The following is a 24,762-nucleotide window of genomic DNA, read 5'->3' on the forward strand; positions in this document are numbered from 1 at the left end:
CTCTGGTAACCGTATCCCCAGCCTGTCATTAGCCTGTTAGTGGGGGTTCTCAGCACAGCACTTCTAACCTTGTACATGTATGCTATGGTTCCCTTTCATGAAGGACAAACTGACTGGAGCTCACTCCACAGACATGTGCCCTATGGACCTGCTTCAAACCCCATCTGTTTTGTTAATGTAATGGTTAACTTTATGTGTCAATTTGACTGGACTCTGAAGTCAAGCTATTTGGTCAAACATTATTCTTGATGTCTCTGCAAGACTGTTTTGGGGGTGAAATTAACAGGCAAGTTGGTGAGCTTTGGTGAAGCAAACAACCTTACATGATGTGAGTGGTCCTTGTGCCCAGTTGAAGCCGTGAGTAAAACAAAGTCTGACATAGCCTTGAGCAAGAAAGAACTCTACCTCCAGACAACTTCGGGGGCAGGTGCAAAGTTGGTGCTGCCCTGGGTCTCTAGCTGCCAGCTTCCCCGACAGGCTTCGGGTGCCCATAGCCCCACAATCAAGGAATCCAGTTTCTAAAATTAACCTACCTCTCTCTTTTCCCCTTCCTCCTCCCACTCTTCCTCGCTCTTCCTCCCGCTAGTTCTGTGGCCCTGCAGACTCCTGACTGAACTAACACAGTTGGGGAGAATAAGCCGTAAAAAGGGGAGCTTTTCTGTCCTTTCACTTTGCACTGATGCCCCATCCATCCTCCCTTTCTGCTTGCCATGGTAAATGGTGTCCGACGTAACACAGATGCACTGTGCACTGGAGAGGCAGAGCATCCTGCCTTCCACAGCCGTGCACACCAGTCCCTGTGCACAAGTGGCCACCCACCCAGCGAATCGACGTGGTGTGCTTATCAAAATCTGTGTGTCTGTGGGCCAGAGCCAAATCCAGGTAAGCTGGGTCCCTCCTTGGGTCCACCGAGTGATTCACAGTATCCGCCAGACTGTATTCGCCTCCCAAGCCTGAGGTCCGCTTCCCAGCAGAGCCCTCGCTGTTGGCACACTAGTCTGAACCCCATTTCCTAGCAGGATATTGACGGATGTCCTTACTGGTAAGGCTGTCTGGGACTCTCAGTGAAAAGACCGGCCATGTGTGCCTCCAGATGGTACTAGATCCAGGTGCTAGAACAAGATGAGCAAGTGAATCTCTCATACTTCAGATCCTTCAAGGATCTTGAAAAGGTTGGGGGTTTGTTTGATTGTTGGTTGGTTTGTTCTTGTTTTGTTTTGTTTTGTTTTTTGAGACAGGGTTTTTCTGTGTAGCTTTGGCTGTCCTGGAACTCACTCTGTAGACCAGGCTGGCCTCGAACTCACTAAGATCCATCTGCTTCTTCTGCCTCCAGAGCGCTGGAATCAAAGGCGAACGCCACCACTGCCCGGCCTTGTTTTGTTTTTAAAGACAGTTTTCGGCACACAGAGAGGCTGTGAGTTAGGACGGGGGTTTCTTGCCGTTGCCACCATTCTCATTGACACGTTATGCTGCACACAGCAGAGCCCCATCCTGAATGCCCAGCGGTGCCCACAGCCAGGAGGAGCATTCGATGTGTGATGACTCATCTCGTGCATCAGACGCTCTCTAAAGGTTAGTGCTCTAAGTATGACCTTGAGGGCATTCTTGGATAAGATAAATATCCAAATCTGCAAAACAATGGCAGCTGCTGGAGCATCAGAAATATCAGCTGTAAGACGTGTGACAAATGCACAAAATATTCCGGAGAAAAGTTAATGAAGCCATAAACAGTTGTGTTCGTGAACTTTAAAAAATGTGATTTCTTTACCACTGCCAGTTCCCACAGATTATACCATGGCTTAGTGAGTGCGATTCTAAGACAGTTCCAAAAGACTTTTCAATCCGTGGGAGTTTCAAAGTGGATTCTCAGACAAACATGGGGAGGACTGAGGCAGGCTTGGACACGCACAGAATCAGACAACGATGGTACGGGTTTCTTATGTTAGCTTTTCATATCATTTATTAAGATAATTTCTTATTTTATATGTATACTTAATACTGATACATACAGGGCTGAGGAAGTGGCTCAGCGGTTAAGAGCACTGTCTGCTCTTCCAAAGGTCCGGAGTTCAAATCCCTGCAACCACATGGTGGCTCACAACCAACTGTAATGAGATCTGGCGCCCTCTTCTGGAGTGTCTGAAGACAGATACAGTGTACTTACATATAGTAAATAAATAAATCTTAAAAAAAAAAAAAACTGATACACACAGCTACTGCTTATAAGATTCGAAATGTCTCCATTTTGGGCTGCAGAGATGGCTTAAGTGGGTACCGCACTTGTTTGCTTTGGCAGAGGACCCAGGTTGTGTTCCCAGCACCTGCATGATGGCATGACCTCTGATGGCACCCTGCACACATGCAGTACACACAAGTACATGCAGGCCAAACAACCATAAATCCATCTTTAAAAACGTCTTTTAATTTAAAGTGTCAGGCTCAGCTTCTTGCCCCTGCCACCGTGCCAGCCAGTCTTGCCGCTGCTCCCAGCCATAAGGCCAAATAAACTCTGTTAACAAACAACAAAGTTAAACGTTGCAGGGGCAAATCCATCGTCCCCTGACTGTTGCAACCACTCGTCTCACTTGTGCAACAACACAGCTTCTGTTTCTACAGCCCACAGGGGCTGTGCCTGTAAGCAAAACTGGAGGGGCAGTGGAGAGCTGAGAGGGGCAGGGTTTTGCTCAGGGAAAGGGTTGAAGAGAAAAAGACAGGACAACCAGGTTTCCAACCTTGTCCCCCTAAGCGCTAGCTGAGGCATGAGCCAAGGAAGAGTCAGGAGGTGCTAGAGTCTGTTTGAGGAACAGAAGTAATAGGATACTATGGAGGGAGGAGAAACCCACCTCTTCGCTGCAAATATCTAGGAATACTGACTCATAAAATGAGGGCCTGCGACCCAGGAATTCTCTTCTGCAGCCAGCAGGAGGAGCTGTCGAACCTTGGAGCCTGTCTGACCTTGGAGATCACCGGCAGAACGTGGAGTGTGGGCAGGGTTCAAAGAAGTCTGAGTTCAGAGTGCAGGAGTGTGTGTGCCCAAGTGCTGGGGGAACTGCAGGGCGCGCAGCGCGCTGCAGAAGAAGGCAAATCACAGGGTACAGGCGCAAAGGCTGAGAGCGCTCCGCAAAGTTCACGCAGATGGCGTAGTCTGTGACGGACAGCTACAGGTCCTTGCGGTGACAGTGATGGAAACAGAGCTCTCTCTGCACAGAGGCATTACTGCAGGAGAGCGGTTTGAGAGGGCTTGATAGACTAAACGGGCAGAAACACAGATGCTATTCCATAGAGTGGAGGTCACCAGTGCGCTTGCAGGGGGGAGGGGACGGCAGGGGGAGGATGGAGGCGGTGTTAGTGAGGGTGAAAGCACGAAGCTTGCTTTTGCCATTTTAAGTGTGCAGTTCAATGGCGTTAACTGCACCCAAAATATTGTTCAGTCATCACTACTATTTATCAAACTCTTATTACCCCAAACAGAAACCCCTTACCCATAAAGTAATAGCTTCAGGTTCTCGCGACTTTCTGTCACGCCCGAATTTTGTTTTGTTTTGGTTGATGCTGTTGTTTGTTTGTTTGTTTGTGGGTTTTGGTTGTCGATGTTTGGTTGGTTTGGTGTTCATTTGCTTGAGGCAAGAGCTTACTATGTACCCTAGGCTGGCCTCAGATGCACTCTTTAGCTCAGGCTGGCCTCTAAATCAAAGCGATCCTCTGATCTCAACCTCGTGCTACCTTCCTCTCTGAGTGTGTCTGTTCTGTGGGCTTCACTTCTGGGGAGTCATCGATTTCTACGTCTGCTCCTTTGTCCTTGACTCGCTCAAGGTTTGCCCTGAATCCCTTGACTTTTGAGGCTGAACGATATCCCCCTGTTGGTTCTGACCGTATCTGACAATCTGTTCCTTTGTGATAAACAGTTTGGATTCAGTGAGTGTAGCTCCTCACTCAGAAACTACAAGGATACGAATTCCTAGTTTCATTTCTTTTCAACAATCACAGACTTACCACAGTGGCTGTATCTGGTTTCTGTGAGTTTGACATCTTTTTTTTTTTTTTCCTATTTGCACTTTATTTTATATTATTTTACTTTGAGACCCAGGTCTCTCTATGTATCCTTGCATGTTCTATAACTGGCTGTGTAGATCAGGCTGGACTCACAGGGATCTGCCTGCTTCTGCCTCTGCCTCTTCCCCCTGCCATTTTCTCTTGCCCCCCTTCTCCTGGCCCCTGGCTCCTTCCCCCTGCCTCCCTGTGATGAGATTCATGGCATACATCACCATGCCCTGCTGTTTTATTTTTTTTAATGATGCTCTTCCTCCCGTAGATGTGTCCATTAAAGTCTGTTGCCTTTTTCTTTGTCTCCATTTTAAAAATACTTCATTAGGGCCCAGAGAGATGGCTCAGCAATTAAGAGTACTAGCTACTCTTCCAAAGGACCTGACTTTGATTTCCAGCACCCATTTCTCTGCTCAAAAATGTCTAAAACTCCAGTTCCAGAGGTTCAGAAGCCCTCTCCTGGCTTTCTTGGGGACCAGGAACACACAAGGTACACAGGCTTACATGTAGGCAAAACAATCAAAACACACAATAATAATAATAATAATAATAATAATAATAACACTTTTTATTTTTATTTATTGTTTGCTTGCTTATGTGTATGTGCAGGCTAGTGTTTTGTCAACTTCACACCACTAGAATCATTTGTAATGAGGGAACCTCAACTGAGAAAAATGTTCCCCCTCTGGATTGGCCTGTGGGCCAGTTTTTGATTGGGATTGATGGAAGGCCCAGCCCTTGGTGGATTATGCCAGTCCTAGGCAGATAGCCCTGAGCTGTAAGAGCAGGCTGAGCAAGTCATGGGAAGCAGGCCAGCAAGAAGCATCCCTTGGTGGCTTCTGCTCTAAGGCTTACTGCTTTGAGCTCCTGCCCTGACTTCCCCAGTTGCAGAGAATGACCTGAGAGGGTTTTTTTGTTTGTTTGGTTTGGTTTTGGTGTTTTCGAGACAGGGTTTCTCTGTGTAGCCCTGGCTGTCCTGGAACTCACTCTGTAGACCAGGCTGACCTCGAACTCAAAAATCTGCCTGCCTCTGTCTTCCAAGTGTTGGGATTAAAGGCGTGTGCCACCACTGCCTGGCTGACATGACAGTTTTAAGATGAAATAAACTCTTTTCTCCAAGTTGTTTTTGGTCATGGTGTTTTATCCCAGGAATAGAAACTCTCACTAAGACAGTGTATAAGAGTTTTATCCAAATGTGCACAAGTGTCCTGCATTGAATGCCTGGTGCCCTTGGAGGCCAGAAGAGGGCATTGACCCCTCTAGAACTGAAGTTACAGGTGGTTGTAAGCCACGACGTGGATGTGGGAAACAACCCTGGGTCCTCTCCAAGAGGAACAAGTGCTATTAACTCCTGAGCCATCTCTCCAATCTCCTTTCGCCCATTTTTAAGTTGGGTTGTTGGGGGAGGGGTTGATACTGACTGGGAGGCATTATTCAAGTCTCCCGGGTATTAATCTCATGGCGAGTCGATAGATTCAAAGTTTTCTTTTTCTCCTGTGCTTTCTGGTCTTTCCAGTGTCCTCTTCTGTGCCGTGATTTTTATTCTGATGAAATGTCATCTCTGTATCAGTTATTCTTCTATTACTGTTAAAACACCACGACCAAGGCAACTTATAAAAGAAAGTGTTTAGTTGGGGGGCTTGCGTGGAGTTCAGAGAGTCCATGACCATCATGGCAGGGATCATGGCAGCAGGCAGGCAGGAATGGCTCTGGAGCAGTAGCTAAGACCTTACATCTGATCTACAGGCAAGGGGGTGGGAGGTGGGGTGATAAAAGAAAGCACTAACTGGGAATGATGTGGGCTTGTGGAACCCTGGAGCACACTGTCCATGACACACCTCCTCCAAGGAGGCCACACCTCCTAGTCTTTTCCAAACAGTTCTCCCAACTGGGGACCAAACATTCATGCAAATGAGCCTGTGGGGCCATTCTCATTCAAACCATCACTATTTATTAGTGTTGAGACAGTGTCTCCTGAAGTCAGGTCTAGCCTAGAACTTGCTATGTAGCTGAGGGTGAACTCTCCTTCCCTTATTGCATCCTCCCACTGAGGAGATAGTTCAGTGGGCACTAATTACAGTTAAAATATTGTAAAAACATATTCTTAAATTCTTATCAGCACAGAGACCCTTTACTATCAAGCAATAACTTCAGTTCAGATAACTCATATTTTAAAGTTATTATTATTACTATTTATATGTACATGAATGTGCATCCTCATGTCACACACATGTGTGGGAGATGGAGAAAAACACCTTATGTGGCTTTAGGGCATCCAGCTCAGGCTGTGTGACTAGGACTCTTATCTACTGAGATTCTCATGGGCCATTTACCAATGCTGTTAATACTGGGTCTGAGAATTTACTGTCAAATCCAGACAAGATCTTCCTGTGTTCTTTACTAAGGGTTCTGTGGTTTTAGATATTGGCCATGGGGCATTGGTCTATGCTGAGCTGATTTCTACGGTGTGGGCTGAAGGACACTTTCATTCAGGAACAGATCTCAGCTGCTTCAGGGTTCCTTCTTTCAAACTCACAATCAAAGAGAGGAACTGCCATGACTCCAGCCCAGGCAGGTCAGGAGAACCTCACAAGTCACAGATCAGCCAATGAGCAGCAGAACCCCACGTCAGATCTAGCTGCCCACTCAGCAGTATTGAAGGGAAACTTGGGTGTAGGAGCCAGAGAGCTCTAGGGATGAGGTGGGTGTAAGCAGAGAGGAAGGAAGGGAGCGCCTTGGTGAACAAGGGAAGACACAGCTTTAAGGTGGGAAGAGACGTGTAAGGCTGTGTGCCTGCCACCTTCACACTGCAGTTAGAGTGCCATCCTGAGATGGGATGGGGACTGCTATGCCCACAAGACCCCAGAGGGTGGAGGACAAGGCAGAGGCCCTGAACACTGAACTCTGTGATGAGGGGGAGGCTGTCATTTGTCCCTTGGGGTGGTCTCCCTGTATAATAGAAAAGAGTCCCCATAATTTTAGCAGCTCGGAGATCCTCATTCCTGCTGTATATAACATGGGGACTGGTGGTTCGGCTCTGTGTACCCTGAGGGCATTCTGCCCTGGTGCTACCAGGCTACCTGTTCCCACCCTTTGCCCTAAGACATGCAAGGGACTGACCCAGGGCACTTTAAAGGAAGCTCTCTTCTGTTCACCTGCTAAGGCAAACAAGGGAGGTCTGTTCTCAGAAGCTTCAAGTCTGGCTCCCTTAAAAACAAACACCTCCCATGACCCTGACCCACAGACAGTGCCAGTTGATGGAGGTGCTTTGCGGCAATGGCGATTATACATTCAGCCTTGAGGAGGGTTCAGGGTCCTTGCCAACCTACACTAAGTGAAAGGCAGGCATGGACTTGCTCCTGCCCTCTGAAAGTGATAACAATTGACTTTATGGCCCTGTTCTCCCAGTGGGACAGCACAATTACTGTACCCAAGGTCTTGGTTTCAGCCTTCAGTTAGACATGCAACAGGGGCACTGGGGAGAACACCCAAGCTAATAATTTACCAGACTGTGTGTGTAATGCTCCTTTTGTATTCTTTATTCATTGGTAGTGCTTGGGACGGGATCCAGGGTCTTGGGCACGTACAGCATGCAGTCTACCAAGGAGCTACATGTACAGCTGGAAATTATTATCTGAAGTATCCCAGATTTGGAAAGCAAATACTGGGGGTTGGGGATTTAGCTCAGTGGTAGAGCAAGCGCAAGGCCCTAGGTTCAGTCCTCTGCTCTGGACAAAAAAAAAAAAAAAAAAAAAAAAGACAAAATAGAAAGCAAATACTGCATGTTTTCTCTTCTGTGGATCCTGATTCTAACTTGTCTGTGTGTGTGTGTGATGAGGGAATCTAAAGTAGAGGTCAAGATACTGGAAAGGGGACCATGAGAGGGAGAAAAGCAATCCCAAGGAAGAGAAGATTATGGGGGTGGGGGTGGGGTAAAAATAAAATAACAGACCACGTGACACAAAGGCAGAGTCAGTGAAGGAGGAGCAGCCGAATGGGGCAGGCAGAGACGAATATCAGCAAAAACAAAGGAATCCTATAATGAAACCCATGACCTCTTACATATTTTTTAAAAGATTCAATTATTTTCAGTTTAAGAGTTTAGGTGTGAGGTATGTGTGTGTACCCATGCCTGGATGACAGGGGAGACCATCAGGTCTCCTGGAGCTGGGGTTATAGGCAGTTGCAAGCCACCATGCAGGTTCTGGGAACTGAACCTGGGTCCTCTGCAAGAGCAACCATTGCTCTTACTTAACTGCTGAGCCATCTCTTCTCGCCTCTCTTATTTTTTTTTTTAAACCAGCAAAACATAAAAAGGTTCTGAGCCAGCAAGATGGCTGCGTGGGTAAAGGCCACTTGGCCTAATTACCTGGATCCAGTCCCCAGGACTCACGTGTACACAGAGAAAACGAACTCCTGCAAGTTATCCTTTGACCTCTGCATGCACACTGTGGGATGTGTGCCCACACCACCACATTCACATGGGCACACAAACACTCTCACAAATAAATAATAAAAACACACTTTTCCCATCTTGCTCACATTTAAGTGCACAGTGTCAGGAAAGCGCATTCACAGGGCAGTGCGGCCATTGCCACCATCCACCTCAGAACTTGCCTCAGAACTCTTCAGAAGCTGAACTCTGTCCTCATTAAGCATGTGCCGCCCCACCCCACACCTAGCCTCCCAGCCCCTGGCACCCAATCTCAGTTTCTGTTTTGTAGCTCTGAGGATTCCAGGAAACTTCTAGAATAAACTCTACAGTACTTGTCCTGCATCTGGTTTGTGCCCTCAGTGTGCTATCCTCAAGGCCCATCAGGGTTGAAGCACGGGTTCCTTCTTTCTAATGTTGTCCTTCATTTTACCTCATTTTTACTGATTTACTCATTTAGCCATGCTAGGGTTCACAGGATCAAATCCAGGCGTGTGCTAGGCAAGTGATTTACCACAGGGCTATAGCTCAGACCAAGGTTGTCTGAAGACATTAGGTCCTCTCATTGAGGCTACTTGGCAGCCCTTGTCTGGTCAGAGAGAGGACAGAGACAGTCTGAGGAGACATGAAAGTGAGCTCTGAGGACAAGGATTTTCTTAGGGGACATTCTCTGGCCTTGAAAGATGCTTGGATGCAGGAACCACGGTGCCCCAAGGCTGAAAACTGGACTAGGGTTCTAGAGGAGGTCATAACCTTTTCCATGAGACTATTCAGAATATGTGGGTCTCCCTGAAGCAACCTCCAGGATGCTGCCTCTCAAACCGGCACTCTACTCCTGAGCTGGGGAGCACACCTCCAGCACCACTCAGGCTAGAACCCATGCACTCCCCAGAGTAGAATCCATGGGGCCATCGAGTATGTTCAAGAGCAACAAGAGTCAGAAATGTGGCATTTTGAGAGACAGGTTTGTGATGGAGCCAGCCTCGTGACATTTAGGCTGGCACATGTCTGGTAGGCCAGGAGTGATTCTGTCCCAAGGCAAGCAGAAGCAACCTGTGTGGATCTTGCTTGTGCACTAAAGGGAAAGGTGGCCATGCCCCTCTCCTCCCTTTTTCTCTACTGGCTTGAGGCTTGGTCCCCAGAACAGGGAGCTGCCCAAGATGGACACAGCTAGTACCTGACCCTGTTCTGCTCAGGCCCAATTGTTTGGCTTAATCTCAGGTGACAGAACTGTCACTGAGCTGAGCTGACAGTCCAGCTGCAGATCTGTAGTTCTGCTGCCTGGTGACTGAGTCTCCCCAGGCCTTCTGTGATCACTGGATTTCATCATGGGAAACCCTCATGTAACTGCAGACCGGTTTTGTTTTGTTATATTTATTGTTTTGGTTTTTTCGAGATGGGGTTTCCCTGTGTAATCCTGGCTGTCCTGGGACTCACTCTATAGACCAGGCTGGCCTCAAACTCAGAAATTTGCCTGCCTTTGCCTCCCAAGTGCTGGGTGCGCCACCACTGCCCGGCTGTAACTGCAGACCGGAAACAGTCTTCTGAAACCATCACGAGAGCATGCCTCGCCTGCTGCCAAGTTGCTTCATCCTAACATGGAAGCTAAGACCACACTGAGGTGAGGCCCTCCCTGCATCCAGACACTAACACCACAGCCAGAGATCCTCACCCTGGCCTCCTTTTCCGAGGTGCCTGTATCTACTCCACCTTCATCTTGTAGTGTGACAGTGAGGGGCAGAGGGTGAGATCCTTGCCCTGTCTTAAAGCAAACTTTAAAATTTAAAGTAATTTACATTGAAATTACGTAAATAAGTAAATTTTTAAAAAACAAAGCAAAAGAGGTAAAGGTACAGTGAGCAGTGGCACACTCCAGGTAGCACACACAAGGCTCTGGGTTCCATCGTCAGAACTCAAAGGGAAGGAGCCACATTGAAACTGTAACAGCTAGGGTCAATGCTCAGCCACGTTGGCCTGGCTTATTCGCAAAAGCCCTGGTCAGCATCAACATGGGAGCCTCACCTGCACCACAAGAGCAGATAGACCAGGTAGCCCAGAGGTTCTCGTGCTGGAGCCTCACCAGAAGACAGCCCTGCCCTTCGCACCAAGGCTGCCTCAGCTGAGGGAAAGAACACAGAAGTGAAGGAAAGGAGAATCTGAGGAGTCTCGGCGACAACATGGACCTTAGGCTTTTTGACTAAATCTCTTTTGTTAACACAATACAAAGCTGATTCTCTGTTTTAAAATCTTTCACTGGGCAGGGGTGGCACACGCCTTTAATCCAAGCACTTGGGAACTAGAGGCAGGCAGATTTCTGAGTTTGAGACCAGTGTGGTCTACAGTGTGGGTTCCAGGACAGCCAGGATTACACAGAGTCACCCTTTCTCGAAAACTAAAAAAAAAAAAAAATCTTTCCAAATATGTAACTTACAAGATATAAACACACCACTTTCTGTGAAGAACTCCGTGTGGGTTTGGTTGCTGTTGAACATCCCGAGAGCTGAGCCCTCCCTTCTGGAGCCCTGGCTGGCTTGGAACTCTAGACCAGTCTGACTTTGAACCCAGAGAGATCCTCTTCCCTCTACCTCCTAAGATGGGATTAAAGGCATACACCACCACACCCAACAACATTTTGACATTTGAAGAAAAGTTTTAGAAAATCATTATCTAAGATGGCTGGGCCATTTCCCACAACAAACAGAAATTTGTGAGAACATGGATTTCCTCACAGGCCCGCCACCATGTCTTACTGTCTACAAGTCTGTCTTTCTCTCTCCTCCTCCTCCTCTTCTACCTCTTCTTCCTCTTCCTCTCCTTCTGTTTTAAGACAGGGTTTTACTATGTGCTGTGAAGGTCAGAGACAAACCTTTGCTTACTTTCAGTTTCACAGGCGAATGTTCCAGTTTGTTAACACTGAGCATGATGTTAACTATAGGTGTCTCCCAGATATTCTTCACCAAGCTGAGGAAGTTCCATTTTATACTTACTCTACTAAAAAAAAATTTATTTGTTTGTTTTTAAGTCAAGAACACTTGTTAAGTTTTCACTTTGTTTTGGACAGAGTTTTACCATGTACCAAAGGCCAGCCTCAAACTTTCCATTTTTATCTTTCAGCTTCCTCAAAACTGACAGTACGCGTCCAGCCTCAAATTCCTTCCTGCCTCTGTGGATGCCATCACAGGATGCAATGGGCTTAATGGATATCTGATGTGAGACCTACTTTGTTGTTAGGGGGAAAACTTGATTGTAGTATATACTTTATTTACACAAGGTGGACCCGACTTATTGGTACTTAACGGAAGACCTGCACCTGTGTCTGTGTTCCCACGGTATAGAGGTCTACGGTTAACTAGACTTGAGATCTCTATTACGCCTGCACATTAAGGCATTAGTGGCTCCCTTGGCTGCTTTAGGAAACGTTTCTTCTCTAATATTTAGAGAATTCTTTTGTTGCTGGTGGTGGTGATGGCCTTGGTTTTTGTTTGGTTGGTTTGGTTTGGTTTTTTGAGACAGGATTTCTCTGTGTAACAGCTCTAGCTGTCTTAGAACTTGCTCTGTAGACCAAGCTGGCTGCAAAGTCACAGAGATCTACCTGTCTTTACCTTCTGAGTGCTGGCACTAAAGGCTCACGCCTCCACACACACAGAATTTAGAGACTTCTATTCTCTCCTTCAAATGTTCCACAGAATTCATCAGAAACAATAGGAGCCCATGCTTATGTTTGCAAAGTTACAAGGTATTGCCTGATTTTGTTTATCAATGGATAAAAGCTGTATTAGTAACTTTTTCATTGCTGTGCTAAAATACCATGATCAAGGCAACTTACAGAAGAAAGGGTTTATTATGTATTAGGGGCATATGGTTCGAGAGAATCCATAATGGAGCCATAATGTTGGGGACAGCAGGTAGCAGACATGTCAGCTGAAGCTGGGAACTAAGAGCTCACATTATAAACAAAGCAGAGAAAGCCAGCTCAGAATAGTTCTTAAAACCTAACCCTGGTGACATACTTCCTCCCTCAAGTATCCTGCCTAAAGAGGGAGGAGAGCCAAATGGGGCTAAGCAGTGCAAAGTAAAAACCATGGAGGACATCTTATCAAACCACCTCTTGTATGGGTTTGGAAGATTTTATTCTTCAAAACGCTGGCTCACAGCCAGGCTTGGTGGTGCCTGTCTTTAATTCCAGCCCTTGGGAGCAGAGATAGGTGGATCTCTTGTGTTCAATGCCAGCCTGATCTACATAGCAAGGTTCAGACCAACCAGGGCTCATGGTGGAGCCCTGTCTCAAAACAAGGAGGAGGAGGAAGGAGAGGAGGAGGAGGGAGAGGGAGAGGATGAAGAGGAGAAAAAAGAAGAAAAGGAAGAGGAGAACGAGGAGGAGGAAGAGGAGAAGGAGGAGGAGGAGAATGGCACGTTTTGATAAATTTATAGACAGAGAGTTGTTCAGAGTGCTCAATGAATAGTCTTTAATTCATGGAATCAATTGTGATTAACTCTTTCCAGTTCTAATACTAGTAACTTATATCTTACCTCCTTTTTCCTCCTCTGTTTGGCTAGGATTTTATGATATTCCCAAAGAGCCAGCTTGATTTTTTTTTCAGCTTGATTTTATTGATTTCTTACTGTCAGTTTCATTGATTTCTGTTCTGATTTTTATTCTTTTCTTTTTTCCCTAATTACTTTGAACTTAATTTGCCTTTGCTCTTCCAGTTTCTTTTTTAAAATCATTATTATTTAATGTGTATGGTCATATTTGTATGTCTGTGCCTGGTGCCCACAGAGATCAGGAGAAAGTCAGTTGGGTTTCCTTGAACTGTCTTTCCACAGCTGTTATCAGCAATCCTGAGAATGCATGGGGCACGAAGTTCAGAGGGTTCCTCTAAAGCAGATGAGTTGTCTAGCCACCACCTTGGGGTCCCAAGTCCCAGACATCCTGTGGCAGATGCCCAAGAGCCAAAGCGGTGCTGGCCTTTAGTCTCAAGACTGCAGTCTCAGTCTCTCTGACAACAGGAAAGAACATTTGAAGGACAGTGGTAAGGGTGGTGAAGGTGAAAGAGAATTGGAACTGAGTCAGGTTTAGAAACCCAGCATTCTCTGTAAACCAGAAAACACGGCTTCTAAGGAAAAATGTGGGAAAGCCACCTAGCGAATGTCACCATGACACTCCATACCTTGTGGGTTATCATGCCTTTAAAAAAAGAAAGTGGGTTCTGGGGATTGAAGCTCTGTTCCTCAAGCTTATGCTAGACTCACAATGCAACTGCTGTACAGACAGAGCCCTCTCCCCACACCTTATACTTCACGCCACGTAATATGAATACCATAAGCGTTTCTTCTTCTTCTTCTTTTTAATTTATCTTCTGTCTATGTGTATTTTGCTTGCATGGATGTCTGTGCACCCTGTGCATTCCCGGTGTCTGCAGAGGCAGAAGAAGGTGTCACATCTCCTGGAACTGGACTTACGGGTAGTTTTGCACACCGTGCTGGTGCTAGACATTGAACCTGGGTCTCCTGGAAGAACAGTCAGTGTTTTAACTGCTGAGCCATCTCTCCAACCTTCTGTGAGTGCGTGCTTTACTTCAAGAACAAGAAATAGAGGCATAGAGGTTAAACAAACTGTTCAAGGTCACACAGATGTTGAGTAGTGTACTCGAGACCAGCTTGGCTTTGTATTTCTTCCCTTCTTCCTTTTTATGTAGACGTATGTGTTTTACACACACACACACACACACACACACACACACCTGTATAAGAGTTGGATATCCTGAAGCTGAAGTCATAGGTGGTTGATAGCTACTTCATGTGGGATCAGGAAACCAGAGTCAGTCTCTTTGTGAGAGACAGATAACCCTAAGTGTTATCTATCTCTCCAGCCTCCCTCTATCACTATCACCTTGAAACATTTGATATTTGAGAGCACGGTGGCACGCATTCCACAGATTGGGTGTGGAGGTCAGAGGACAACTTTGTGGAGTTCTTCTCTTTCCACTTTTCTGTGGGTTCCAGAGTTAGAACTCGAGTTGTCAGGCAAGCACCTTTACCCTATAAACCATCTCACTGGCCCTGGCCTCACATTTTCTACCTTCAATAATGATGACAAGGAGACAAAGAAGACTTGTTTTCCAGAATTTATAAAAATAAATAAACACATCCATGCCTCTGTGAACTGTGTCTTCATGGACTTTATTTAGTCTACGACAAACAGTCACTTAAATACAACATTAACTTAGCCATGTGGAGGTGTGCACACGTGCCTTTACACACGTCCGTGCCAGCCACACAGTGAAACTCCATATCCCTGCAGTCACTTGCAGGGCCTAGGGTCAGAAACATCCGATCTCTGCCCTAGAGCTGGGTGTGGGAGGATTAACTGACTGCAGAGCTGAGGACCTGGTTCTTTTTCTCTCTCCACCCTTATCCCTGCCCACAGGCCCCTGCCCTCTTGATTTTCACGCCTTGTGTGCAAAATTTAAAGCACCTTAAGGCCATTTCTGAAGACCTGGTTGTGAGTCAGCTATTTAATCTGAACCACCTCACAGCTGCATAGGATGCCACACCCAGGAGGAGGAGTATTGATAGAATAAAATAGAAGAAAACCAAAGGTCGCAGTCCAGCACATATATGATGTTACAACCCGTGCTTAACTTGGGAGCCTCTTGACTGTCAGCAAGAGTCCAGCTGAGCCAGAATGAACAAGACTGAGAAACACCCTCACACCCAGAATGAGACCAGTTTAGCCCAGAAAGGATCACCTCTGCTCCCAGCTTCTGCATCTGAGAGTTAGATCCTGAGATAAGACTCCATGGATGCCGCTGGAGCCTCCTGCTCCAGGTGAGTGTGGTTTCCAGAGAGAACTTTCAAGTTAACTGGGCTCACCTCTAGAGCAGGTCTTGTACTGGAATTTCAAGCCCATCTTCTATGTCCACCCTGCAAACCAGGGCATTTATGAGTCTGCTCCCCACAAGGAACTCAGACTCAGTCCCTGGTGTAGGTGGTCCAGAAAAGACTCACCAAAGTGTGCTATGTATGAGTTTGGAGTAGAGAATTCAGGAAGCCTACCAGGGCCTGGCCTGTCTCAGTTGAGCAGAGCTGGAGCCCTTTCAGAGGATGTGACAAGGGAGAGCACAGACCCACGTAGGGAAGCTAACTGGCTTTATCTCGTGTGGCCAGAAAGGAAAGACGCAGAAAGACTAACCATGGAGTGATCCACTTCACCACAGTCAGTAATTTGAGGTGAAGCCTTGGAACACCCTGTGGGTCTCTACAATGTATTGCCCTGGGGCTCCATGTGGAGAATGTGCAATGTGTGACCCGGGGTGCTTTGGAGGTTCAGGGACAGGTCCTATTCAGGTCGCATCAGTGATGATAACCCTTCTCATCCCCAGCGTGGATGCAGTGGCAAGGGAGCTGCTTATGGCTACACTGGAGGAGCTGAGCCAGGAGCAGCTGAAGCGCTTCCGCCACAAGCTAAGGGATGCGCCCCTGGATGGCCGCAGCATCCCGTGGGGGCGACTGGAGCGCTCAGACGCTGTGGACCTTGTCGACAAGCTCATTGAGTTCTATGAGCCAGTGCCAGCTGTAGAAATGACCCGGCAGGTCCTGAAGAGGTCGGATATTCGAGATGTGGCCTCGCGACTTAAGCAACAGCAGCTACAGAGTAAGCTGGGCAGAGTAGGATGGGGCTGGATCCGGTGGCTCGCCCTTGATCCTCCCTGCTCTCCTTGGGAAGATCAACTTTGTCCACTCTACCACTTCCTGAGACTCTCCTTCCCGGAAACCAGCCCAAAGTTTCATTCGCGGGGGAGAGGGGGGGGCGGGGGCTGGTAGTTCCATAAGCTCCCATGGAAATGCCTTGCCCCATCTCTCATGCTCAGAGAGCCTCATGTCGGGTTTGCCTTCCAGAGCTCGGCCCCACCTCGGTGCTTCTCTCCGTGTCAGGTATGTTCGGTCGGGCACACAGGTGAAACGTCCTATTGGACTCCTTATAGAGCCCAAGTTTCCTGGACGCTGCTTGGGGATCCTTGGGTGTGAGATGGCTGGAGAAGGAAGCTATAGCATACTAGAGGAAAGGGAGCCCAGATTTAGACAGGCAGGGGGGTGATTCCATAGTGGCGGCAAGCCCATCCCTGTCTTTCGCGATCTTACGCCTTCCAGCGTTCAAGAAGAAGTACCGCGAGCACGTGCTACGACAGCATGCTAAGGTGAAGGAGAGGAATGCTCGCTCTGTGAAGATCAACAAGCGCTTCACCAAGCTGCTCATCGCTCCGGGGACCGGCGCTGTGGAGGACGAGCTGCTGGGGCCGTTGGGGGAGCCGGAGCCCGAACGCGCTCGGCGCTCGGACACGCACACTTTTAATCGGCTCTTCCGGGGAAATGATGAAGAGAGCTCGCAGCCGCTGACCGTGGTGCTGCAGGGCCCGGCAGGCATCGGCAAAACCATGGCCGCCAAGAAAATCCTCTATGACTGGGCAGCAGGTAAGCTATACCACAGCCAGGTGGACTTTGCCTTCTTCATGCCGTGCGGCGAGCTGCTGGAGCGGCCGGGAAAGCGCAGCTTGGCGGACCTGGTGCTGGACCAGTGCCCGGACCGCGCTTGGCCAGTGAAGCGGATACTGGCGCAACCCAATCGCCTACTGTTCATCCTGGACGGTGCAGACGAGCTGCCTACTTTACCATCCTCAGAGGCCACTCCCTGCAAAGACCCTTTGGAGGCTACAAGTGGCTTGAGAGTGCTGAGCGGGCTGCTGAGCCAGGAGCTGTTACCAGGAGCTCGCTTGCTAGTGACTACACGCCATGCCGCTACAGGGAGGCTGCAGGGCAGATTGTGCTCGCCACAGTGCGCAGAAATACGCGGCTTCTCAGACAAAGACAAAAAAAAGTATTTCTTCAAGTTCTTCCGGGACGAGAGGAAGGCAGAGCGCGCTTACCGCTTCGTGAAAGAGAACGAGACGCTGTTTGCACTGTGCTTTGTGCCCTTCGTGTGCTGGATCGTGTGCACAGTGCTGCAGCAGCAGCTAGAGCTGGGCCGGGATCTCTCTCGTACCTCCAAGACCACTACTTCTGTGTACCTGCTCTTCATCACCAGCATGCTGAAGTCTGCAGGCACCAATGGACCCCGGGTTCAGGGAGAGCTGAGAACGCTGTGTCGCCTGGCCAGGGAGGGCATCCTGGATCATCATAAAGCACAATTCTCAGAAGAGGACCTGGAGAAATTGAAGCTTCGGGGTTCCCAAGTTCAGACAATATTTCTCAACAAGAAAGAGATACCAGGAGTGCTAAAAACTGAGGTCACCTACCAGTTCATTGACCAGAGCTTCCAGGAGTTCTTGGCTGCATTGTCATACCTACTAGAAGCTGAGCGAACTCCGGGGACGCCCGCAGGCGGTGTGCAGAAGCTCCTGAACTCTGACGCGGAGCTACGTGGTCATCTTGCACTGACCACCCGATTCCTCTTTGGCCTGCTAAATACAGAGGGGCTTCGTGACATTGGAAACCATTTTGGCTGTGTGGTGCCAGATCATGTGAAAAAGGACACCCTGCGGTGGGTACAAGGACAGAGCCACCCCAAGGGGCCACCAGTAGGGGCAAAAAAGACTGCTGAGCTGGAGGACATCGAGGACGCAGAGGAGGAGGAGGAGGAAGAGGAGGACCTCAATTTTGGACTGGAGCTGCTGTACTGCCTGTATGAGACACAGGAGGAGGATTTTGTTCGACAGGCTCTCAGCAGCCTTCCAGAGATAGTACTGGAGCGAGTCAGGTTGACCCGCATGGACCTTGAAGTTCTGAATTACTGCGTGCAGTGCTGCCCAGATGGCCAGGCTCTGAGACTGGTGAGCTGTGGGCTGGTGGCGGCAAAGGAGAAGAAGAAGAAGAAGAAGAGCCTGGTGAAGCGGCTGAAGGGGTGAGTCTAGAGGGTAAGGTTGTCCTCACGGGTGCTATTTGTGTCTACACACTGATTATTAGGCTGGGAAGCGGTCCACACCTGATAACCCCAATGGCGGAGCGGACCTCAGGACTGCTTTACCCATTCCTTGCAAGGCAGCTGTCTCTATTCCTCATCAAGTGACCTCACCATGACCACATTTTTAAAAATTTTGTTTGTTTATTTATTTATTTATTTAATGTGAATGAGTACATTGTAGCTGTCTTCAGACACACCAGAAGAGAGCATCAGACCCTATTACAGATGGTTGTGAGCCACCATGTAGTTGCTGGGAATTGAACTCAGGACCTCTGGAAGAGCAGTCGGTGCTCTTAACCACTGAGCCATCTCTCCAGCCCACCATGACAACTTTGAACCATCCAGATCAAGGCAACCCTCCAAGCTCCGCCAATATAGTTCCATGAAGCAGCCTAGCCCCATCTCTGATGCACTTTCTCATACATTCTGGAATATGCCATGTCCTCTATTTGCTGAGCCTTGTACCTGCTGTTCCCTCCATCCCAACACTATTTGCTGTCTGTCTTCAAAGCCCACTCTGGCTCCACCACTTGGGTCCAACTACTGGCCCCAAGGTACCCTCATTGATCACACTATTTCATATCCTCTTCCCTGCCCATCCTCCACCTGATCCTAGGTCCCTACGCCAACATGGGCATTTGCTTTCTATGAATTCAGCTCTACTCAATACTTGCCCAAGGCTCACCTACTGTTGAGAGTATACACCAGGATAACGGCAGGACCTGGTCCTAGGGACCTGCAGCCCACACTTGGGTTTTGTTCAAATTTGTTGGGGAGGGGATGCAAAGGATGCAAGGGATGTGGGATAAATGATAGTTCTAGAACCTCAGGACCTTAGGTAGGAAGGAAAGGCCTGGAAGGAGCGTTACAGGCACCAACCTTGTTCTTTCTCTCTACAGCTCTCAAAGCACCAAGAAACAACCCCCAGTCTCCTTGCTGCGTCCACTCTGTGAGACAATGACTACCCCGAAATGTCATCTGAGTGTTCTGATGTGAGTCACTGTTCTCCTGCATGGAAGGGATTTACACCGGGATGGCCTGTACAGAGACAGAATTTGCCTTCTAGGGAAGGCTTAGGACATAGGCCTACCTGGGTTCCACCACTATTAGGGGCTGCAAGGGAAGGACTGGTGCTAGACCTCGTGGGAGTCAGAGTGCAGCACAGCCTTTGGGGACCGACCGAGAAAGCAACAGTGGTTTTCTTCTGAAGGCAGCTGCCAAGTGCTGATGGACACTGCCTGGGCATCCCTCTGCAGGAAAGTGTTCAGGGAGATCAGCAGCTGGTGTACCCTGCCTCTCTGTGCCTTTCAGCAAGTCAGCCTGCCCATGTGTTGGTTTCCTCCCTGTAAGATACCCAGCTGATCCGAGCTCAGAGGACTGCTATAAGACTTACTGAAGCTTCACGGGTAGAGTTCTTAGGATATGCTAGGTTTATATTACTGTTAGCTATCACCAGCATTCAGAGAGTAAGAAGAGTTATAGGAACTGATAGAGGCAGGCCATGGTGAAGCAGATAGTCAGGCATACATCAATAGAGGACGAGGAGGAAAACTGGCTTCGTGGGAGTCAGGGTCCAGCAACATGAAAATGAAACAAAAGGAGCCAAAAAGACAGTCACATCTGGCCCAGGAATTCTACCAGAAAACCAGGTACACAGAGGGGCTCCCGTCATGATTTGTAATAGGAAAAATAAATAAATAAATAAATAAGTCAGAAACAGCAGAGTGGTTCAGCCACTGGGGATGACAGCTCAAGCCACTGGGGATGATTGATCAGCCACTGGGGATAACTGCTCAGCTATTAGGGATGACTGCTCAGCTATTGGGGATGACTGCTCAGCTATTGGGGATGACTGCTTAGCCACTGGAGATGACTGCTCAGCCACTGGGGATGACAGCTCAGTCACTGGGATGACAGCTCAGCCACTGGGATGATTGCTCAGCTCTTGGTGATGACTGTTCAAGCCACTGGGATGACTGCTCAGCTATTGGGGATGACTGCTCAGCTGTTGGGGATGACAGATCAGCCACTGGGGACGACTGCTCAGCCACTGGGAACGACAGCCCATCCAAACCAAATTTTGAAAACTGTAGATTTCTACACTGAACATCAGGCTACCAGAGAACAGGTAGTTTTTTTCTGCTGGAGGTAGAGAAGTAACCAGTCTTGCAACCAATCTACATGCTTCTTGCCCACAGCTTGTCACACTGCAGACTCCCTGATGCAGTTTGCCGAGACCTTTCCGAGGCCCTGAAGGTAGCTCCTGCCCTAAGGGAGTTGGGCCTCCTCCAGAGCCGGCTCACCAACACAGGCCTGCGTTTACTGTGCGAAGGCCTGGCTTGGCCCAAGTGCCAGGTGAAGACACTCAGGTGAGGCCTGGTTTTGAAGGGATGGGGGTGGGGAACCATACCTCCAGCAACCTCTGAGGTCAGCTCTTCCCCACAGGATGCAGCTGCCTGACCTCCAAGAGGTGATCAATTACTTGGTCATCGTGCTCCAGCAGAGCCCAGTCCTGACCACTCTGGACCTCAGTGGCTGTCAGCTGCCTGGCGTCATTGTGGAACCTCTGTGTGCAGCCCTGAAGCACCCTAAATGCTCCCTAAAGACCCTCAGGTAAAGGCAGGGGGAGGCATGGCACTGAGGACATAGCCTGTGAACCCTAGGTAGGAACAGGTGCTTAGGAGTCCTCTCTGAGTGAGACCTCAAACATGATCGAACTCACACACAAATCTGGGTGCACAGCCTATAAAGACTTACCTTCTGCAGGCCTATCCAAAGCTCTGGGTCTCAAACAAATATCCCTCAACTGTGGAGACAGTCTGAGCCCTCTCCTATATTCCCTCAAAGAGCCTCCACTTTTGTGTGTGTGTGTGTGTGTGTGTGTGTGTGTGTGTATGGTTTTTCCAGACAGGGTTTCTCTGTATAGCACTGGCTGTCCTGGAACTCAGTCTGTGGAACATGCTGGCCTCAGAAATCCACCTGCCTCTGCCTCCCAAGTGCTGGGATTAAAAGGCATGTGCCACCACTGCCCTGTGAGCCTCCACTTTTAATAGATTCCAACTGACTGTCTTCTGGTACTTGTCAAATCCTAATCAGACAGCTCCAACCAAGACACTCTCACCTCCAGCCCTGGGTTCCCCCCCCTTCCCCAGCCGATTGGCCTTTGCCCCTGATCGACCCTTGTCCCTTCTGTCTTTCGCATGTGGCTGCAGTCTGACCTCTGTGGAGCTGAGTGAGAACTCACTGAGGGATCTTCAAGCTGTGAAGACATCAAAGCCAGATCTGTCCATCATATATTCAAAATAAGGCACACCTCACCGGCCTCGGAAGGGTGAGGCAGTGTCTTCTGAAGCTCCGGAGTCCAGAACACGATGAAAGATGCTGTAGCCCAAAGTCCCTCTGAATATGACCTCCCCATTCAAAAGCAAGAAGATGCCAGCTTCTCCCTCCAGGCAAGTCTTTCAAGCCACAGAAGGGCAAGCAAAAGACCCAGGTAGATACAGGCCCTTGATAGCTCCTGGATAGACCTGGCACGTGCCCTGCCCTGGACACTCTGCGGTTGGTCTTCCCTCAGTCCCACAACCAGCAATGCCTTCCTTTCTGAGCCTACCATTCTGTCCCTTGACGATATCCCAACAGTAATAGAAGCATTCAGCAGCTGAGCGTGTTGCTGAATGTTGTCACTCATGTGTGATCTGGCCCCCAGCTGTCATATGGGTGAACATAGGTTCCCAGAGTTCTGCCCTCTGTAGGCAGGAGATAGGTGGATCACTATTGCCATCTGGAATTTTGGGCGTTGGCTTTTGGGAGGATGCTGTCCCTGAAACCTTAGGCCTTTAGTCCGGAGGGATCCACTTGCTGCCTGAGAGATACAGGGAAGGAGCCAGAAGAGTGACAGCTTCCACTGATGGTGGGAGCTGGCACAGCACAGTGAATCTCTCCCAACATAATAAATTTTCTTTTGGATTCCCTTTTGTTGATCTCTGTAACACTTGTCAAGGTACCAAAGTAGGTGTTAACATCATCTTCCCTATAAGCACAAATACAAGCCAAGGTTTAAATCCGCAGTCCTCCACTGAAGAAACAGGGTTGGCCTACTGGCCTGAGCACAGAAAGTCTTCAAGAAAGGCTTGGCCTTCAGAGCTGGGGCGAGCCCTGAATACCCCAGACTTGAGTCTTATGATGACCATGGACAGATCCTCAGAAAGCCTGAGCCCAGCACTGCTGGCTCAGAGCACTCTGCAGTGAGCCCCTTTACTTCCCAGGGGAAATTCCCTCCACCATCGCACCATTGCAATAAATGCATCCCTTCATCCTTCCAAACCTCCTGTCTCTGTTACTTTTCCATGGCTGTGATAAGATACCGTGACCCGGAGCAACTCACAGAATCCAGAGTGGCCTTTAGCTGACAGTTCCGAGGGATAAGCGGTCAGCATGGCTGAGAAGTGAGGTAACAAGACAGCTGGAGCAGAAGCTGAGGGTTCACATCTTGCGTTGCAGGCACAGAGCAAAGAATGAACTGGGAATGGACATGTCTTCAAGCTCTCAAAGCCACCTCCAGTGACATACTTTCTCTAAGCAAGCCATACCCTCTAAGCCACCCCCAAACAGTGCCATCAACTGAAAATCAAGGGTGCAAATATTTTGGTAGTTTGAATGAGAAGCCCCACCCCCACCCCCATAGGCTCAAATAGTTGAACGCCTACTTCCCCAGTTGGTGGAACTGTTTGGGAAGGATTAGAAAGTGTGCTGTTGGAGACATGTCATTGGAGCTAGGGCAGACGTTGAGCTGCCAAAAGCCTATGCCAGGCCCACCCTTGCTTTCTGTCTACCTCGGACTTGCAGATCAGAAGCGAGGTCTCAGCTCCAGCTCCAGCGCCATGCCTGCTGCTGTACTACTCGCTACTCGCCATGATGACCATGGACTGATCCTCAGAAAGTCTAAGCAAGGCCCAATTAAATGTTTTCTTCTATAACCTGTCTTGGTCATGGTGCCTCCTCACTGCAGTAGAACAGTAACTAATACAAATATGCAAGCCCACATGGGACATCTGTCATTAAAAGCACCTCGTGGCTCCAGAAGGGTAAGAATCCTTAATGGGAAAGCAGGGTGGCAGTTGGCAGGCTTGGCCGCAGGAACAGGAAGCCGAGAGCTCACATCGTCAAAGGCAAACATGAAGCAGAGAGAAGAAACTGAGAGTAGAGAAAGAACGCAATCTCCCAAATCCTTCCTCCATACTGTTTCATCAAGGATGCCCCTCCTAAGCCTACCTCAGGCAACACCACGACACTCTTCATTCAAACCACGATGTTCCACTCCCTGGCCCCCTTAAACACATTATTGTGTGAAATGCATTTAGTCCAACTTCAAAAGGCTCCATAGTCCTTCATAGTCTCACCACTGTCTAAAAGTCCAAAGTCTCTTCTGAGACTCAAGGCAATCTCTTAATTAATCCCCTGCAAAAGCAAAAAGCAAATTACAAACTTCTGACATAGAATGGCACAGAAGACACCTTACTATTGCAAGAGGAAAGAATCTGGCCTAGTGACAAAATATTAGGCCAAAACAAAACCATCACTCAGCAGGGAAAACATCCAATCCTGTAGCTCAAAATTCAGTCTCTGGGACTAAAGTTTTAAGGAACTTAAATTGTTTTGAGGCCCGGCGTGGTGGCGCACGCCTTTAATCCCAGCACTCAGGAGGCAAAGGCAGGCAGATTTCTGAGTTTTGAGGCCAGCCTGGTCTACAAAGTGAGCTCCAGGACAGCCAGGGCTACACAGAGAAACCCTGTCTCGAAAAACCAAAAAAAAAAAAAAACCCAAAAAACAAAAAACATTGTTTTGCCCCTCCGGTTTTGTTGCCTGCAGCATGTGTCTCTCCGTTGGGCTGGTTAGACTCGCTGTATGCAGCTCTCCTTGGCAGATGTCTCTCAACTTTAGATCGCCAACATCTTGAGATCTCCCCTGCAACCCAGGCCTCACTTTTATAGCTTCACACAATGGTCTCTCGCTGTCCCTTTGTAGGGAATTCCTTGCCACATGTTGCCCAGCCATGGTGTCTCTCTGAAACTACTGAGTAAGAATTCATGATCCCTAGGACCAGAGAGATGGCTCAGCAGGTAGGAATATTTGCTGCTATCCCAGAGGACCCAGGTTCAATTCTCGGCACCCAGATGGCATTTCACATCTGCCTGTAACTCTTTTTCCATATGATCCAGAGTTCTCTCTCTCTCTCTCTCTCTCTCTCTCTCCCCCCCTCTCTCTCTCTCCTCTGTAGGCACCAGGCACACACATGGTGCACAGACATATGTGCAGGCAAAAAATC

General features: G+C 48.6%; 1 protein-coding gene and 1 long non-coding RNA gene across 3 annotated transcripts; both read left to right on the plus strand.

The window, feature by feature from the left end:
* Positions 1–241: 241 nt before the first annotated feature.
* On the plus strand, positions 242–2,204 carry BC024386 (cDNA sequence BC023486). Its single transcript, NR_015583.2, has 3 exons — positions 242–1,572; positions 1,778–1,926; positions 2,012–2,204. It is a non-coding gene; the product is annotated as a cDNA sequence BC023486 (long non-coding RNA).
* Positions 2,205–15,122: 12,918 nt separating this feature from the next.
* Nlrp6 (NLR family, pyrin domain containing 6) lies at positions 15,123–23,413 on the plus strand. 2 transcript variants are annotated; one of them, NM_133946.2, is made up of 8 exons: positions 15,123–15,307; positions 15,862–16,133; positions 16,379–16,414; positions 16,631–18,377; positions 19,337–19,429; positions 20,636–20,806; positions 20,883–21,050; positions 21,650–23,413. In NM_133946.2, the coding sequence occupies exons 1-8, from the start codon at positions 15,279–15,281 to the stop codon at positions 21,741–21,743; spliced, it is 2,610 nt and encodes an 869-aa protein (NP_598707.2). In that variant the 5' UTR covers positions 15,123–15,278; the 3' UTR covers positions 21,744–23,413. The 2 variants fall into 2 exon arrangements, with proteins under 2 accessions (NP_598707.2, XP_006536212.1); XM_006536149.4 differs by lacking the exon at positions 15,123–15,307 and having other exon boundaries at positions 15,728–16,133; positions 21,650–23,410.
* The last annotated feature ends 1,349 nt before the right edge of the window (positions 23,414–24,762 follow it).

This window comes from Mus musculus, chromosome 7 (genome assembly GCF_000001635.26).
Source record: "Mus musculus strain C57BL/6J chromosome 7, GRCm38.p6 C57BL/6J".
Lineage (NCBI taxonomy): Eukaryota > Metazoa > Chordata > Mammalia > Rodentia > Muridae > Mus > Mus musculus.

Bases quoted from the DNA above. Each gene is read 5' to 3' on its own strand.
- Nlrp6 (XM_006536149.4), top strand. From the start codon at position 15,743: ATGTATTGCCCTGGGGCTCCATGTGGAGAATGTGCAATGTGTGACCCG. The intron at 16,134-16,378 runs GTAAGCTGGGCA...TTTGCCTTCCAG, and splicing joins TAAGCAACAGCAGCTACAGA to AGCTCGGCCCCACCTCGGTG. The intron at 20,807-20,882 runs GTGAGGCCTGGT...TCTTCCCCACAG, and splicing joins TGCCAGGTGAAGACACTCAG to GATGCAGCTGCCTGACCTCC.